The following is a 14,525-nucleotide window of genomic DNA, read 5'->3' on the forward strand; positions in this document are numbered from 1 at the left end:
TGGACCACATGGGTCTGGTGATCATAGTAAAAGTGGCTCCATGTTCCTTGTCTTTGCAAAATTTAAGGGGTTGTGGATCGCTGTATTCTGATTCCAGCACCCTGAGCCCCATTGTTGGACTTGCTACCCCAATACTGGTGGTGCGGTGAAGGAGATCGATCACATCGTCCTTGACAGTCTACAGAAGTGCCCAGTTTGTAAATTCTGACCACAGACTTGTTGTTGCTACTCTGAAGATCCAGCTTAGGTCCAGTGGGTTACCACCTACTTGGAAAATGAGCTTGGACTTGGCCAGACTCCAAGACCAGGCTGTTTCTAATGAGTTTGCACGCAGTTGGTGTGAAGAACTTGCAGATTTGGGTGTGACTGCAGATCCTAATGTGATGTGGGAGACCTTCCGTGACAAGACCCTGAAGGTTGCTGAGGGTTGTGTTGGTGTTACCGGTGTTCCCAGAAGGAGGTGTTTCATCTCGCATGGCACCCTGGATGTCATTGAGAGGAGTTGCAGTGCACAGCTCAATGGCAGCTCTGGTCTGTACTGGGAACTGATGGCTGCGAGGGATCTGAGGACAGATAAGGAGGTGTTTGTTCGAGGAATCTATGGTCTAGTGACCCACGTCCTGCTTACAGAGGAATCAAAGCATTACACACATCTGAATCTGGTCCTCGGAGAGTTGCAGTCAGGGCAGCTGATGGAACGGTCCTTACGGATGACACAGCAGTTATGACCCGCCGGTCTGGCCACTTTGAGTAGTTGTTCAAAGCTGATCCTCCGGGTAGGATATCTCTGGGTCCACGGTTCTTAAGGCTGATCCTCCAATTAGCTGTGAACCCCCCAGTCTCACTAAGATAGCACAGGTGGTGAACCAGCTAAGGGGAGGAAAGGCTGCAGGGGTCTCTGGTATCTGGGGTGAATTTCTCCAGGCTGGTGGTAAGGCTGTCCTTCTGGCATTGCAAGCAATCTTTGCTTCCATCTGGGAGACAGGTGTCATCCCAACTGACTGGAAAATGGGACTTGTCGTCCCTATCTGGAAAGAGAAGGGTGATCGCCAGGATTGGGGTGACTACAAGGAGATAGCACTGCTCTCTGTGCCAGTAAGGTCCTTGCTAGGGTCATCCTCAATAGGATCCGTGATCACTTGGTCACCTGTCAGTGACCGGAGAAGTCTGGTTTTACGCCCAAGAAGTCGACCATCGACCGTATCCTGGCACTGAGGGGTCTCATGGAGTGCAAATGCGAATATCAGCAGAGTTTCTTTGCAGCATTTGTTGATTTTTGTAAAGTGTTCAACTCAGTTGATCGAGCTGTGGCCCTGTGGGACATACTGAGCGTTCGCGGGATCCCTTCGAGGTTGCTGGATATCATGGCCGGCCTGTACACTGGTACTGCGAGTGCTGTGCAGAGTGGAGGCAGAACCTCTGCGTTTTTCCCCAGTTGATTCTGGGGTTCGTCAGGGGTGTGTTCTGCTCCTACTCTGTTCAGTGCTGGCATGGACTGGGTGTTGGGGAGGGTCATGGGGTGCAGCAGCTGTGGGGCATCTGTTGGTGAAGAAAGATTCACTGTTCTTGACTTTGCTGATGATGCTGTGATCTTCTCAGTCAATGTAGGCTCTGATTGGGGTGCTTGAGAGACTGAACGAGGAGTCTGAGGGTCTGGGCTTGTGAGGGGCCTGATAAAAACCAAAGAGCCAGGCCTTTAATGACCTCTTGGGCATGGCCATCAGCAGTGTGTCTTGTCTGCAGAGAGAGTGTCGACCTCGTCATTGAGAGGTTTACTTACCTCGACAGTGACATTCATGTCTCTGGTGACTCTTCCTGTGAAGTCCATAGACAGATTGGGAGAGCATGGGGGGGTCATGAGGTCACTTTAAAGGGGGGTGTGGTGCTCCTGGTATCTCTGCAAAAGGACAAAGGTCCAAGTCTTTTAGAGTCCTGGTGCTTCCTGATTTGTTATATGGTTGAGAAACATGGACGCTATCCAGTGACCTGACATGAAGACTGGACTCCTTCAGCACTGTGTCTTTCTGTTGAATGAGCAGTTGCTCATGGAGTCCTGAATGAGGCTCATGACCTGCATTGTGAGGGAGCGTCAGTTATGGCACTACGTCCATGTGCTGCGTTTCCCCAGAGGATGATCCAGCTTGTACGATCCTCATTGTTGGGGACCCGAGTGGCTGGACCAGGCCAAGGGGTCACCCACCTGGCTGCGGCAGATAAAGGGTAATTTCCAGAGGGTGGGACTGGACCACGTATCTGCCTGGGGGGTTGCCAACCGGGATCCAGAGCTATTTCAATGTGAAGTGGGTGCGGCAACACACTGTACTAGTGCATGCTCCCCAAACTGACTTGATTTGACCTAAGTATCATACTTTTGTATTTTTGTGAACACAAAATAATATAAGGAAACCGGCCAGCTAATTAACCACTTATAGCAGAGGCCTGCTCACTGATTTGTGAAACTGGTTGTAACGAAAACCAGCAGCTGCAGGGCCCTAAAGGACTGAACTTGAGAACCCCTATTCTACCCATTCCAAGTCCTTAACATTCTCAAACTTGCTTAATCCAGTGCTGAGTCTATGGGTGCTTCTGGTTTGCGGAAAGTGGCCCTGAACCATGTGCCAGTCCATCTCAAGATCCACTCACGTGGTCTCATTTGGAGCTGCTAATTAACTAAACTTGCCGGGGTGGGGGGTGGAATGTCCAGCTGTCGGATTTAGGCCCAAGATACTGGATCTGTGAGGTAAATCGCTACCTCTGTGTCAGAGTGCTGTATTCATGAAAGTGTATTTCATAGACTGTTGTGTAAATTGCTGGAATTAAACCAATATTGTGCAGCAAAGTTGGTAAAATTAAAAAAAAAAAAAAAAAAATTGCGATTTGACCAGGATTTTTAATACAGTCAGTCCTCAACATTTGGGCATTTAACCGTGGTGACTTCAAGCATTTGCACAGTTTTATTTGTAACCTTTTTACTTTCGCGTTGGCCAACCTTATACATTCACGGGCGTTGCGACTATGTGGAGTATAGAAAAAAAAGAAAGGTGCTGCTAATATCCTAATAGGTCAGTCAGCCATCATCCAACCCGCTAAATTCCAACACAGGGTCACAGGGGTCTGCTGGAGCCAATCCCAGCCAACGCAGGGCACAAGGTAGGAACAAATCTCAGTCAGGGTGCCAGCCCACCACAGGAGACACATACACACGAAGCACACACCACCAATGCACCTATCCTGCATGTCTATGGACTCTGGGAGGAACTGCAACACCTGGAGGAAACCCACGCAGACACGGGGAGAACACAGAAACTCCACGCAGGGAGGACCCAGGAAGCGAACCCAGGTCTCCTTACTGCGAGGCAGAAGCGATACCACTGCACCACCATGCCACCCTATCCTAATAGGTGTTTTACCCAATTTCTTCACCCTTGCTGTTGTAAAGAACACCTTGTGCATTAATTTTGTAAAGAAATTATGCCACAAAAGCATGCAAAGCCTGTGAGAAGCCCCCTGAGAAGATAAAGGTGTTTGACGAAGCCCATGCTGAATGTCTGCAGTTGCTATCGACTGCAACCAGCTGGCTAGAGACATGGAGGCTGCCCATCCCGTCATTGAATGCAGCCTCCAGGTTAAACATCTGCTCGCCTCTGCTTCCATATACCCAAGACCTTTAAACATCTGAGGTGGTCCATACGAAGCAGGCATTGCTGACATAGTTCATGTCGCACGTCTTTCAGTTTCCAGTGTCCGAGGTGTCAAGACTTCACCAGCTTCTGTGTCTTCCGATAGCAGCGACTATTTTCACAAGAGCTCCCCAAATTCTAAGAAGCTGTTTGTGGACTGCAGTTTATGGGTTATTTCATGTGTTATGAAAAGTGCATATTGAAAAATGTATTCTATGCAGAAAAGTGTATTGTGAGCAATCTAGTGCAAGATTACTTCTTTGGTGGTTGTGGGAACCTTTGCTTCTATTTTCCCCCTTATTTCCCATAGGCTCAATGTACTCACATTCACGTCTTCCACGTTTGTGTCATTTCCTAAAGAGTGTAAATCCCTCGGAAGTTGAGGACTGACTGTATCTTAAACACATCCAGCACAAAGCCCTGTCTGTTGGAGTAGATGTTGGTTCTTACCTTTGGAAACACTTTTATTAGAACATCAGAACAATCTGGACAAGAACAGGCCATTCAGCCCAACAAAGCTCGCCAGTTCTATCCACTTATTTCTTCTTAGTGAACATCAAGTCGAGTTTTGAAAGTCCTTAAAGTCTTACTGTCCACCACACTACTTGGTCTCTTATTCCAAGTGTCCTTTGTGTAAAGAAAAACTTCCTAATGTTTGTGTGAAAATTCCCCTTCACAAGTTTCCAACTGTGTCCCCCGTGTTCTTGATGAACTCATTTTAAATTCACCGTTTTGATCTATTGGACTAATTCAATTCATCATTTTAACTCTTTTAGGGCGGATGTCGACTTTTGTCGACAGGAGGGGTTGAGGGCGAATGTCGACAAAAGTCGACATCCAGGGATAGAGGGCGACAATCAGCTGTTAATGGCGACAAAACTCACTGTCATGTCGCAGGCATTCCCTCTGTGCTTAGAGGAATGCTAGACTCATTGACTCGGCAACTAATCCTTGTGTGTGCGTGAGTTGCGAAATGTAAACAATGGCAAGATGGCATCGACATGTCACAAGGGAGCGAAGCGAGTGCAGAAAAGAAAACACTCGGCAGACAATGTTTTGCGCATTATCGCAGAGTCGGACTCTGATTTTTCAGAATCAGATTTTATTAACAGTGATCAGGAGATCAAACGAGAGTGAGAAGCCGGCATCAGCTGATCCGACACCAGCCGATGCTGCGCCAGCTGAGCGAATTTGCGCAGCCGATGCATCTACGGCAAGGTTCGCGTGGGAGGAATACACAGACATTGATCCGTGGGAGCCGAACTGGCTACCGGACTTCACAAAACGGCATGGCTTGCTGTTGGACACGACAGATCACCCGCTGCTGGACTACTTCAGGCTGCTGTCTCCTGATGCTGCTTTTCAGCTACTGTCAGACGAGACAAACAGGTAGGCAGAGAAATTTTTTGAATTGCGGGCTGCGCTTGCATCGCATTCTCGTTTTTCAAAGTGGAAACCCACAACAAAAGACGAGATGAAGCGCGCTGTGGCATTACAAATAGAGATGGGACAGAACTGGTGATATAACTTCAGGGAGCATTGGTTCAAACGTGCTTTGTCCCCTGGTGGCTTTAGACAGGTTATGCAGCGTGATGATAGGTATGTGATGCTGCAAAGTTTTTATTCACTTCTGTAATAAACAGAAGCAAATCCCATGGGGTGAGCCAGGCTATAATGCCATACATAAAGTTCAGCCCCTGCTTGACATTGTGGAACCAACATAGAAACAATTTTATCAGCCTGGCTTTGATTTGTCTGTGCATGAATCTATGATAAAATAAAAGGGACACCTTTTTTTCTGCAAATATATGCTAGACAAGCCCACAAAGTATGGCATAAAGGATTTTGTACTGGCAGAAGCAAACACTGGTTTCTGCCTGAAAGTAATTACATATACAGGAAAGTATTTCTTTCAAAGAGAAAATTGTCCCTTGACAAGTCAGGCTGTGCTGGAGCTGCTTCAGGGCTATGAACATTTGGGTCATGTTGTGTACATTTGATCAATTTTTATACATGCCCAGAATTGTTCATGGAGCTACAGAGCAGAGGAATTGGAGCTTGTGGCACAGTGAGGGTGAACAGGATACACATGGCTTCACAGATGAAGCCAGACAGGCTGAAGAGGAAAAGAGGTGACAATACGGTTTTCATGCAGGCAGAAAACTTGGTAGCAGTGGCATGGCACAATGGCAAACGGGTGACTTGTCTCTCTACAGTACACACTAACAATATATGTGAGAAAGTGCAGCAACAGACAATTGAAAAGTAGGCACCAAAGCAACACGTATTGTAAGCAGTGCAATGTGGCAATGATTGAAATTGGCTGCTTTGAGCGAGATCAGACTTTGCAGGACTTTGCTGTGTAAAATGTATGTGATATGTATGTGAAATCATAGAGTATGCAGGCTTATACAACATGCAAGACAGTAACACTTGTCAAAAGTAAATATTTTTTGTTGATTTCAATTGCTTTGTGTTCTTTTTTTAAAAAAAAGTTAGTTTTTGGAAAAATATTTAGCCCTGGAAGAAAAGAAACAAAAAAAAAATTAGCCCTAAAAGAGTTAAACACGAGTTTTCCCAGCAGCACTTATGTGACAGTGTCATAAGCGCTTCATGATTTGCAAATGTACAAAAAAACTTGATAAAAATTTTGTAACCAATCTGTAGTGGTGAAGGAGGAACGGAGGCAGAAGGGTTGCTTTTGATTTACCCGTCGACCTACATCCTTACCCTCACCTATGGTCATGAATTTTGGGTAATGCTTGAAAGGATGAGATTGCAGGTACAAGTGGCCAAAATGAGTTTTCCCTGCAGTGTGGATGGGGCTCTCACTTAGAAGAAAAGTAAGAACCACAGATATCGGGAGAAGCTTAGAGTAGAGCCGCTGACCCACTGCCTTGAGAGGAGCCAACTGAGGTGGTTATGATACAGGTGCCTCCTGGAACCTTCCCTGTGGAGGTCTGTTGGGCACAATCAGGTAATAGGAGACCCCAGGGAAGACCCAAAGCTCATTGGGTGGATTATATCTCTGAGAGGGCCTGGGAATACCTTGGGATCCCACAGCACAACTTGACAAGTATGGCCGAGAAATGTATGAGCTGTGCTATACTGCTATATTGCCCTCATGACCTGGAAAATAAATGAATGATTGTAGAAAAGTACAGCGCCAATATCTGTGGCTCATATGCATTTCATCTCCTTTTCCTGGCTGCTTTAATGTAAGTTTGTCCCAAGAAGGACTTTTGTACCCTGCCTTCGGCACTAGACTGGAAAAAAGGCCAGCGGTGCACATGCTTGGGATTTTAATGGCTCTTGTATTTAAATAACAGTTGCCCGAGTACCGCCTGGGTTTCTTTTTTTGCTATTTGTGCGTGTTCTTGCTGTGGCCTTCAGTGTAGCTGTTACCTTAATAATAAAGTATAAAAAAGCACATACAAACGTAAATATAAGTTCAAATGTATTTGATTATTTACCTATTTTTAATTTAAATATTCTAATCTTATTTTCTGACTAATTTGTCAGCCCTTTGATGACCTGAATTGCCTCATCTTGTTTGTGAAGTTTCTTATGTTCTTAAAGTGGATTGGCATCTTGCTTAGCGGGTGTTCACTAGGCACAGTCTCCATATTTGTTTTTTTGTTTCCTCTGTATAATTTAATAACTTTTGTTGTACGTAAGCTATAAGGACTCCTTCTTCTCTGTTTCTACAGTTTTGCCCTTTACACTTAAAAGAAATGTGTAAGTTTTGGGTTTATTGAATGTGACACCCTTGCTGCTCAAGTGAAATCACAAACGCATCTGCTGTACCTAACCATAAAACTCTAATGCTTGCTTCTCTTGTGGTAGATCTCCGAGATGCCTAAGCCAGAGTTTATGAAGAAGACACTCGAAGAGCTGAACATTGGCACCTTTGACAAGATTGCGGTGGTGAATGCTAAAACCCCCCTTTACACAGCACTGGGTATCTTTGTGGAACAACGTGTGTCGGCTCTCCCCGTTTTAGACGAGTCTGGTAAGGGTCTGCTCTGCACACGTGTACGGTGGGAGTCTGAAAGCTGAATACATGTGGCAGCAGGGCCATGATGAAACGCACCTCTTTATCTTGTCTCTTTCAGGGCGAGTGGTGGATATTTACTCTAAATTTGATGTCATTGTGAGTATAAACACGCTTTTCTGTTGTTGTAGCCTGTTACTTTTTGCCCAGCATGCCCCCTTTCACTCACAGCTTTCAGGTTTTAGAGCCCGAATGCTGTCCTGGTTCATTTAGGACTGCAATGGTGGGTATAGGGTTTTTTTTTTGTTTTTTTTTGGTTTGCCAGTCTGCTAAATGCATGCTTATTGTTGTAATTGGATGTCTTATTCCTCTAGTCAGTTTTGGGGATTTACTAACCAAAACTTGGCAGAGCTGTGGGTTAGCGTAATAAGTTTATGTACACAAGCGCATTAGTGTCTGGGGGTCAATGTCCAGGTGGTAACCATCCACATGACTCCCTAGTATTTTGTAAACAGGATGGGCACAGTGGCGAGTGAGAAACCAACAAGCAGTTTTGAAAAGTCAAAGTGCACAGTACACATTTATTAAAACAAAAGCTGAAAACTGCTGTGCAGAAGGTAATAAGTCATTCTAGCTGGGTGGGAGTGGGTTGGTTGAGTTATTTGGTATGTTATGTCCATTTATTCTTGTCAATTTGTTTTTGTTCAATGAAAAGTTGATCACAAAAGATAATAAAACAGTACAATTGTAGAAGTTTAAAACAGTCAATAAGTAATTAAAAATCCCTTTTAGAAACACTTCACGGCATCCGGTAAGATGAAGGCCTGTCTCTCTCTCTCTTGGTCAGTTCACCCTGGTGGGTCCACTGCAGTCACCATTAACTATCTCCAATCCCACCAGCCCTCTACAGCTTTGGCTGAGACACACCAAGCCAGCCCTCCATCATCCCATACACTGTGTCGCACTAACTGGATATCGGGACAGTCAATCCAAGCCCCCACTCTTACACTAAAGCTCAGCATACACCCACCTTGGAGTGCCATTGCCTTTGCTTCTTCGCAGGGAGTTTTCCACTCCTCGTCTGCACTTACTTGCTCCAATGATTTTGCTCTCCTCAATACTGCTCAGCCTCTCCTTTTAAATTTTGGCATGCACAGGTGCTTCATTACGCGCCCTGGAGTGCCAGCGAGGCAATTGGCTAGACTGTGTGCATCTGCATGTGAATGCATGATCCGCTGACCACCTCATTAACGCCCCAAAGCTGCTCCACCATGGTACAACATGCCTGCACGCTGCCCACCAAGCATTCCACTGTTTTTTTTTTATTTTCTCATTTGCACCATCGCTCATGACCATTCGCTCTCTGTCAGATACTTTATATTACCGCCTTTCTGTCGTATTATTAAAAGTGATCTTTGCTCTATAGAATAAACACTTGCTGCTACAAGAAAGTGAAATCCCTGCCTAGTACTTGAGTTCATGTGTTCTAAAAAACCAGAGTGTTCCCTTTTTGCTTATCTTTGGCCTCCGATCCATTTAGGAAGAAGTCAATATATAAATGATGAGCTCATGATGACACACAAACTGGCTGGCGTGTTAACTTGGCCTTTTTTGTTGTTGTTTTTTTAATGATGTAGAATTTGGCCGCAGAGAAGACCTACAACAACCTGGATATAACGGTGACTAAAGCTCTTCAGCATCGCTCGCAGTACTTTGAAGGTGTCCTCAAGTGTTACCGCCATGAAACGTTGGAAACTATCATTGGCCGCCTTGTAGAGGCAGAGGTACAGAATTCACACACTTTGTGTTATGAACACCACCGGCTGTTTTACACATTCTTCATAACACTAATTTGCCAAGTGGTGTGTTTCAAAGAATTTTCAGGAGTTATTTACACATGTATTAAGCTTTCATTAGTCATGGTGATTAAGGATGCAGATGGAAATTTGCTGAAAAGATGGAAGGAGTACTTTTGAAGAACTTATAAAGATGATAAATGAGTGTGTGGGTTGGATGAAATTGGAGATAGTAAAAGCTGAAGTAAAGGGAAGCTATGAAGAGAATGAAAAGTGGAAAAGTTATAGGCCCGGACCATATACCAGTGGAGGCATGGAAATGTTCAGGTAAAACGGCAGTAGAGTTTCTAATTAGATTTACAAAAACTTGCCTGAAGATTGGAGTAGTAGTACGAGAGAATAAGGGAGAAGTGCAGAGCTGCAGTAATAACAGGCATATAAAGTTGATTAGCCACACCATGAAGCTATGGGAAAGAGTAATGGATGCTAGGCTGAGAGGAGCAGTGGCAGTCTGTGAGCAGTAATATGGTTTCATGCCAGGAAAGAGTACTACAGATGTAATAAGAGTGTTGGCGTAGAAGTACAGAGAAGGTCAGAAGGAATTGCATTGCATGTTTCTGGATTTAAGAGATGACTTTAGACAGGATGGCAGGAGAGGAGTTTATGGTACTGTGTGAGGAAGTCAGGAATAGCAGAAAAGTTTGTGAGGGTTGTACAGGATATGAATGAGGACAGTGTGAGATGTGCGGTAGGATTGACAGCCTGGTTCACTATATAACCTGACATTCTGTTAGCTACCTTTAATGGCTTTTGAACACTGTCTGGCAGTTGATTGTGACTCCGAAATCCACAGTACCCACTCACAGTGTTTGTCTTCATAGCTTCACAGCACTGCCTCCTGTCCAGAGTGATCATTTACTGGTCATCGCAGTCCATCTGAACATAAACTTGTAATCAAAGTAGACTGCAGACTGCTTTTTAATATGGTGCTTGCAGTCCCAAAATGATTTTCAACCCTATTTATCCAGCAGGGGGCATTAGCTCCCTGGGAATGAGTTCTTTTGTAACTGTGGCATGTTACATAACTCAAATCTATCTAGATATAAAATGGTAATACCCCACCCTTAGTGATACGGGGGTAAGAAATCACATCGGAGAAATAACTTGGCTTTGTTTAATGACGGCTTACGCTGCATAACAGACAAAGGAAGCCAATGGCAAGAACCCAGTTCAGGAGTGGGGGCCCAATGTGTAGAGTCTGCCATTTTCGCCGCTGCAGTTTGAAGCCATAGGATGAATGGGAGATAACGTCATCCGATCCTGAAAATCCTTCAAAGTTGCGCCGGGCAATGTTCCAAGGCTTTATACTCTTTCTTCATGTGCAGGCCCCCACTTAGGTGAATCATGCCATTCTAAACAAAGCAAAGAGGATACAGTTTCATGCTGACTTTGACAGACAAAAATAGTATACAATGGTCTTTAGTCTGACTGCCCATTTCCCAGTTGTCTCTATCTGTCTTGTCTTATAATGCTTTCCTAGCAGTTCAATATGGTGAACCCTTGTGCTAAATCTGGCTCTGTGTCAACTGTGCATATGAGTAGAAAAAGGCAAATTTATAAGATATATCTGCACAGAGTACAGTGACATATTAAACTTACAGTGGGTATAGAAAAGAACCCCCCCCCCCTTTGAAATATTCCCATTTGTTTGCTTCACAGCCTTAAATGAAAACACACAAACTAATATTTTTTTCCAGCTTTACTTACTCAATGCAATCTAAAACATCCAAGTGAAAGATATCACAGCTACAGTTCAGAGGATTTAAAAAAAATCAAAAACGAGAAATCCTGAGATTAATAAAGGACCCCCCACCCCACCCCCAAACTCAATCAGGTGTCAGTGCCCACCATTTCCATTGCGGTTACTGGCTGTGATCAGTTGTAATGAGTGTGATTAGTGAAGCTGTTCCTGGCTCATTCATTCCCTTTTTTAGTAGAGCCACTGACAGCAAACAATGGACTATAGGTGACCAGCCACTTTGAAAAGACCTCCGGGCTAGAGTTGTGGACAGACATAAGGCAGGGGATGGAGACAAAAAAATCTCAAAGGCTTTATCAATCCCAAGGAGCTCAGTAAAGTCCATAATACAAAGTATCTATCTATCTATCTATCTATCTATCTATCTATCTATCTATCTATCTATCTATCTATCTATCTATCTATCTATCATATAGTGCCTTTCATGCCTATCTATCTATGTATGTATGTATCTATCTATTGCTCGCTCGCCTTTCATATCTATCTATCTATGTATGTATGTATCTATCTATTGCTCGCTCGCCTTTCATATCTATCTATCTATGTATGTATGTATCCATCTATACTGGATGGAAGAGCAAGGAGGAAACTGGTAAGAGAGGCTACCAAGAGGCCAATGGCCACTTTGAAGGAGTTACAGGATTTGATGGCACAGAGTGGTCACTAATGGTGTGCATGTGACAACAATTTGACAAGCGCTCCACAATTGTGGCTTGTCCAGGAGGGTCGCACTTCTCAAGAAAGGCCACATTAAGGCTCGTTTGAGCTTTGCCAGAATGCACCTTGAAGATTCTGATGCCATGTGGAAAAAGGTCTTCTGGTCAGATGAACCCAAAATCAAACTATTTGGCCTCAACACCAAACGTTACACCAATGCAGCTCACCATCCACAGCACACCATACCTTACAGTAAAGCATGGAGGGGGCAGCATCCTGTCGTGGGGAGCCTGGGGCTCTCGTTAGGGTAGAAGGAAAAATGGATGGGGCAAAATGTCGTCAACTTCTCGAGGAAAACCTGCTACCCTCTGCCAGAAAGTTCAAGATGGGCAGAATGTTCACCTTTCAACACAACGACCTGAAGCACACAGCAAAATTGACCACACAGTTGCTGAAGGAGAAAAAAGTGAATGTCCAGGTGTGGCCAGTCAGAGCCCAGACCTAAATCACAGTGAAAATTTGTGGAAAGATCTGAAGATAGCAGACCACCAATGCTCACCATCCAATTTGAGCGAACTTACATTTCTGTAAAGGGGGGGGGGGGTGCAACTATTGAATGGGCTCAATCTAGGTGTGCAACGCTCATAGAGAAGAATCCCAACAGACTCGAGGCTGTCATTAAAGCAAAGGGGGGTTCAACAAAATGACATTGACATTGGGAGGTGATCCTTTATTAATCTCAGTAGGTTTTGTTTTTGATTTTTTTATAATTTTTCTGAACTGTAGCTGTGATTTCTTTCACTTGGATGTTAGAGGTGGCATTGTGTAAGTAAAGCTGGGAAGAAATATGATTTATGTGTGCTTTCATTTAAGGCTGTAAAGCAAAAAAAATGGGAATATTTCGATGGAGGGGGGATTCTTTTCTATACCCACTGTATACTCTTCTTCCACCCTACTAGACCACACTTCCTGTCAGTTATTCCCTGGATTCTGTACTGCCACCTTATTCCTTCATTGGTTTTTCGCTCTTCAGGTGCACAGGCTGGTGGTGGTTGATGAACACGAAGTTGTTAAGGGTATCGTCTCTCTGTCGGACATCCTTCAAGCCCTTGTACTCACAGCTGGAGGTAAGAGTTCCCCTCTGCTGGCTGCACTAAAATGCTTTTGCTCCTCGGTTGGCCTTGTCCTGGTTCTTCAAAGTCAGTTCTCTCATTTCCTTTTCTGTAGGAGAGAAGAGTGACTGAGGCATCGCGCTTTGCTGCCTTGTAGGATAAATCAGGATGCCTTTGACTTGTGGACACTGCATCCTGTCTGCCTGTCCTGCTGCTAGAGCTGCAGAAACATCTCAAAACCCATCATAACTTGGATTTTTCAAATGACATTTTGTTGAAAGGAAACCATTTGCCCCTCTTTTGAGTCCTGACATTCTCATGTTAGCATGCAGCTCCATTGGCAGAACAGGATTATTAGGCACATTCACTGTTTTCAGTGTCAGGTTGGCACTTTGAAGGGGTGCCTGGTTTGGAAACCAAGGTATAAAGAGCAGACCAATCCACCTGTTTGGCAAGACTTGGGCATGTTGGACTTTCTTCAGATATGATTTTGACCTGTTGAGCCTGCAAGTGCTTGCTCTTCAAGTTCTGATGTGGACTGCCCTGGCTGCTTCTCTCGACTGTGAGCCTTTCTGAGGCCGTGCTTGTTTTCCTAAAGTGTTAAACCAAAGTCGTTGACCCCCCCCTCTAAAGCCACCGTGCTTTCATAATTGGCTAACCCTTTTCCTGTTTAAGTAAATTTTGGAATGCCCGGCCCTGCAATGATTCAGGCACCATTCAAAGCTCACAGGTCCCAAATGCTAAACTGATGCCAGCCTGCTGCATGGTTTGCTTTGTTTTTTTTGAGCTGGTAAATGGCTGGAGTGGTGTGCATACAGTATGTCTCATGAAGACAGCCCGCTTGGGCAGTGATTGATGGTAAAGGCGTTGGTGCTAGAAAAAGCACAAGTGCCATTCGGGCAGGTGCGCCCGAGTGAATGCGTCCATCAAAGGGCTATAGGTGTGTGCCGTGGAGTTCTGACTGACTGGCACGGTAGTTTTGCTATATTTACATCTGCTGAATTAAAGGCACATTGCAGCTGAGCTGCGTCTTGTGAGGATGAGGTGCTAAGTGCCGTTCATCTTATAGTTACTTTTTACTATAAGATGTGAGCACACGGGACAAGGCCTGATGCCCACATTGTCATCAATGTTTTGGTGGGTGGTAAAAGTGTTGGGTGTACAGTTTGTTTTTTGTAGTTGTTTTGTCCCCTCTTTCTTTCCTCTCTCTAAATATGTCTTCCAAGCAAACGTTTCTGCTCATGTTTAAAAGATTTTAAAATAGAAGAGTCGCACGTGTTTCAAGCTTTCACAACACTAATAAACCCCGCAACCAGTGGGATTGTACCAGTCGTATACAAAGAAATGACGACAAGACGTCATTCACAGTCACCGGCCACTTTATTAGACACACTGTGCCGCACAGCGGTGGACCCCCTTTTTGGCTTAAGAACTACCGTAGTTCTTCATGGCATAGATTCAGCAAGG

At 44.6% G+C, this 14,525-nt stretch overlaps 1 protein-coding gene across 1 annotated transcript in view; it reads left to right on the plus strand.

Moving 5' to 3' along the window:
- Positions 1 to 14,163, plus strand: part of LOC114649169 (5'-AMP-activated protein kinase subunit gamma-1-like) — a 43,291-nt gene extending 29,128 nt beyond the window's left edge. The window contains exons 8-12 of the mRNA XM_028798632.2: positions 7,527 to 7,692; positions 7,796 to 7,833; positions 9,312 to 9,458; positions 12,980 to 13,073; positions 13,174 to 14,163. Coding sequence (XP_028654465.1) covers positions 7,527 to 7,692; positions 7,796 to 7,833; positions 9,312 to 9,458; positions 12,980 to 13,073; positions 13,174 to 13,190 — 462 coding nt within the window. The 3' untranslated portion in view covers positions 13,191 to 14,163. The remainder of the gene's footprint in view (positions 1 to 7,526; positions 7,693 to 7,795; positions 7,834 to 9,311; positions 9,459 to 12,979; positions 13,074 to 13,173) is intronic.
- The last annotated feature ends 362 nt before the right edge of the window (positions 14,164 to 14,525 follow it).

The sequence above is a fragment of the Erpetoichthys calabaricus genome, chromosome 3, assembly GCF_900747795.2.
Source record: "Erpetoichthys calabaricus chromosome 3, fErpCal1.3, whole genome shotgun sequence".
NCBI classification, from domain to species: Eukaryota; Metazoa; Chordata; class Cladistia; order Polypteriformes; family Polypteridae; genus Erpetoichthys; species Erpetoichthys calabaricus.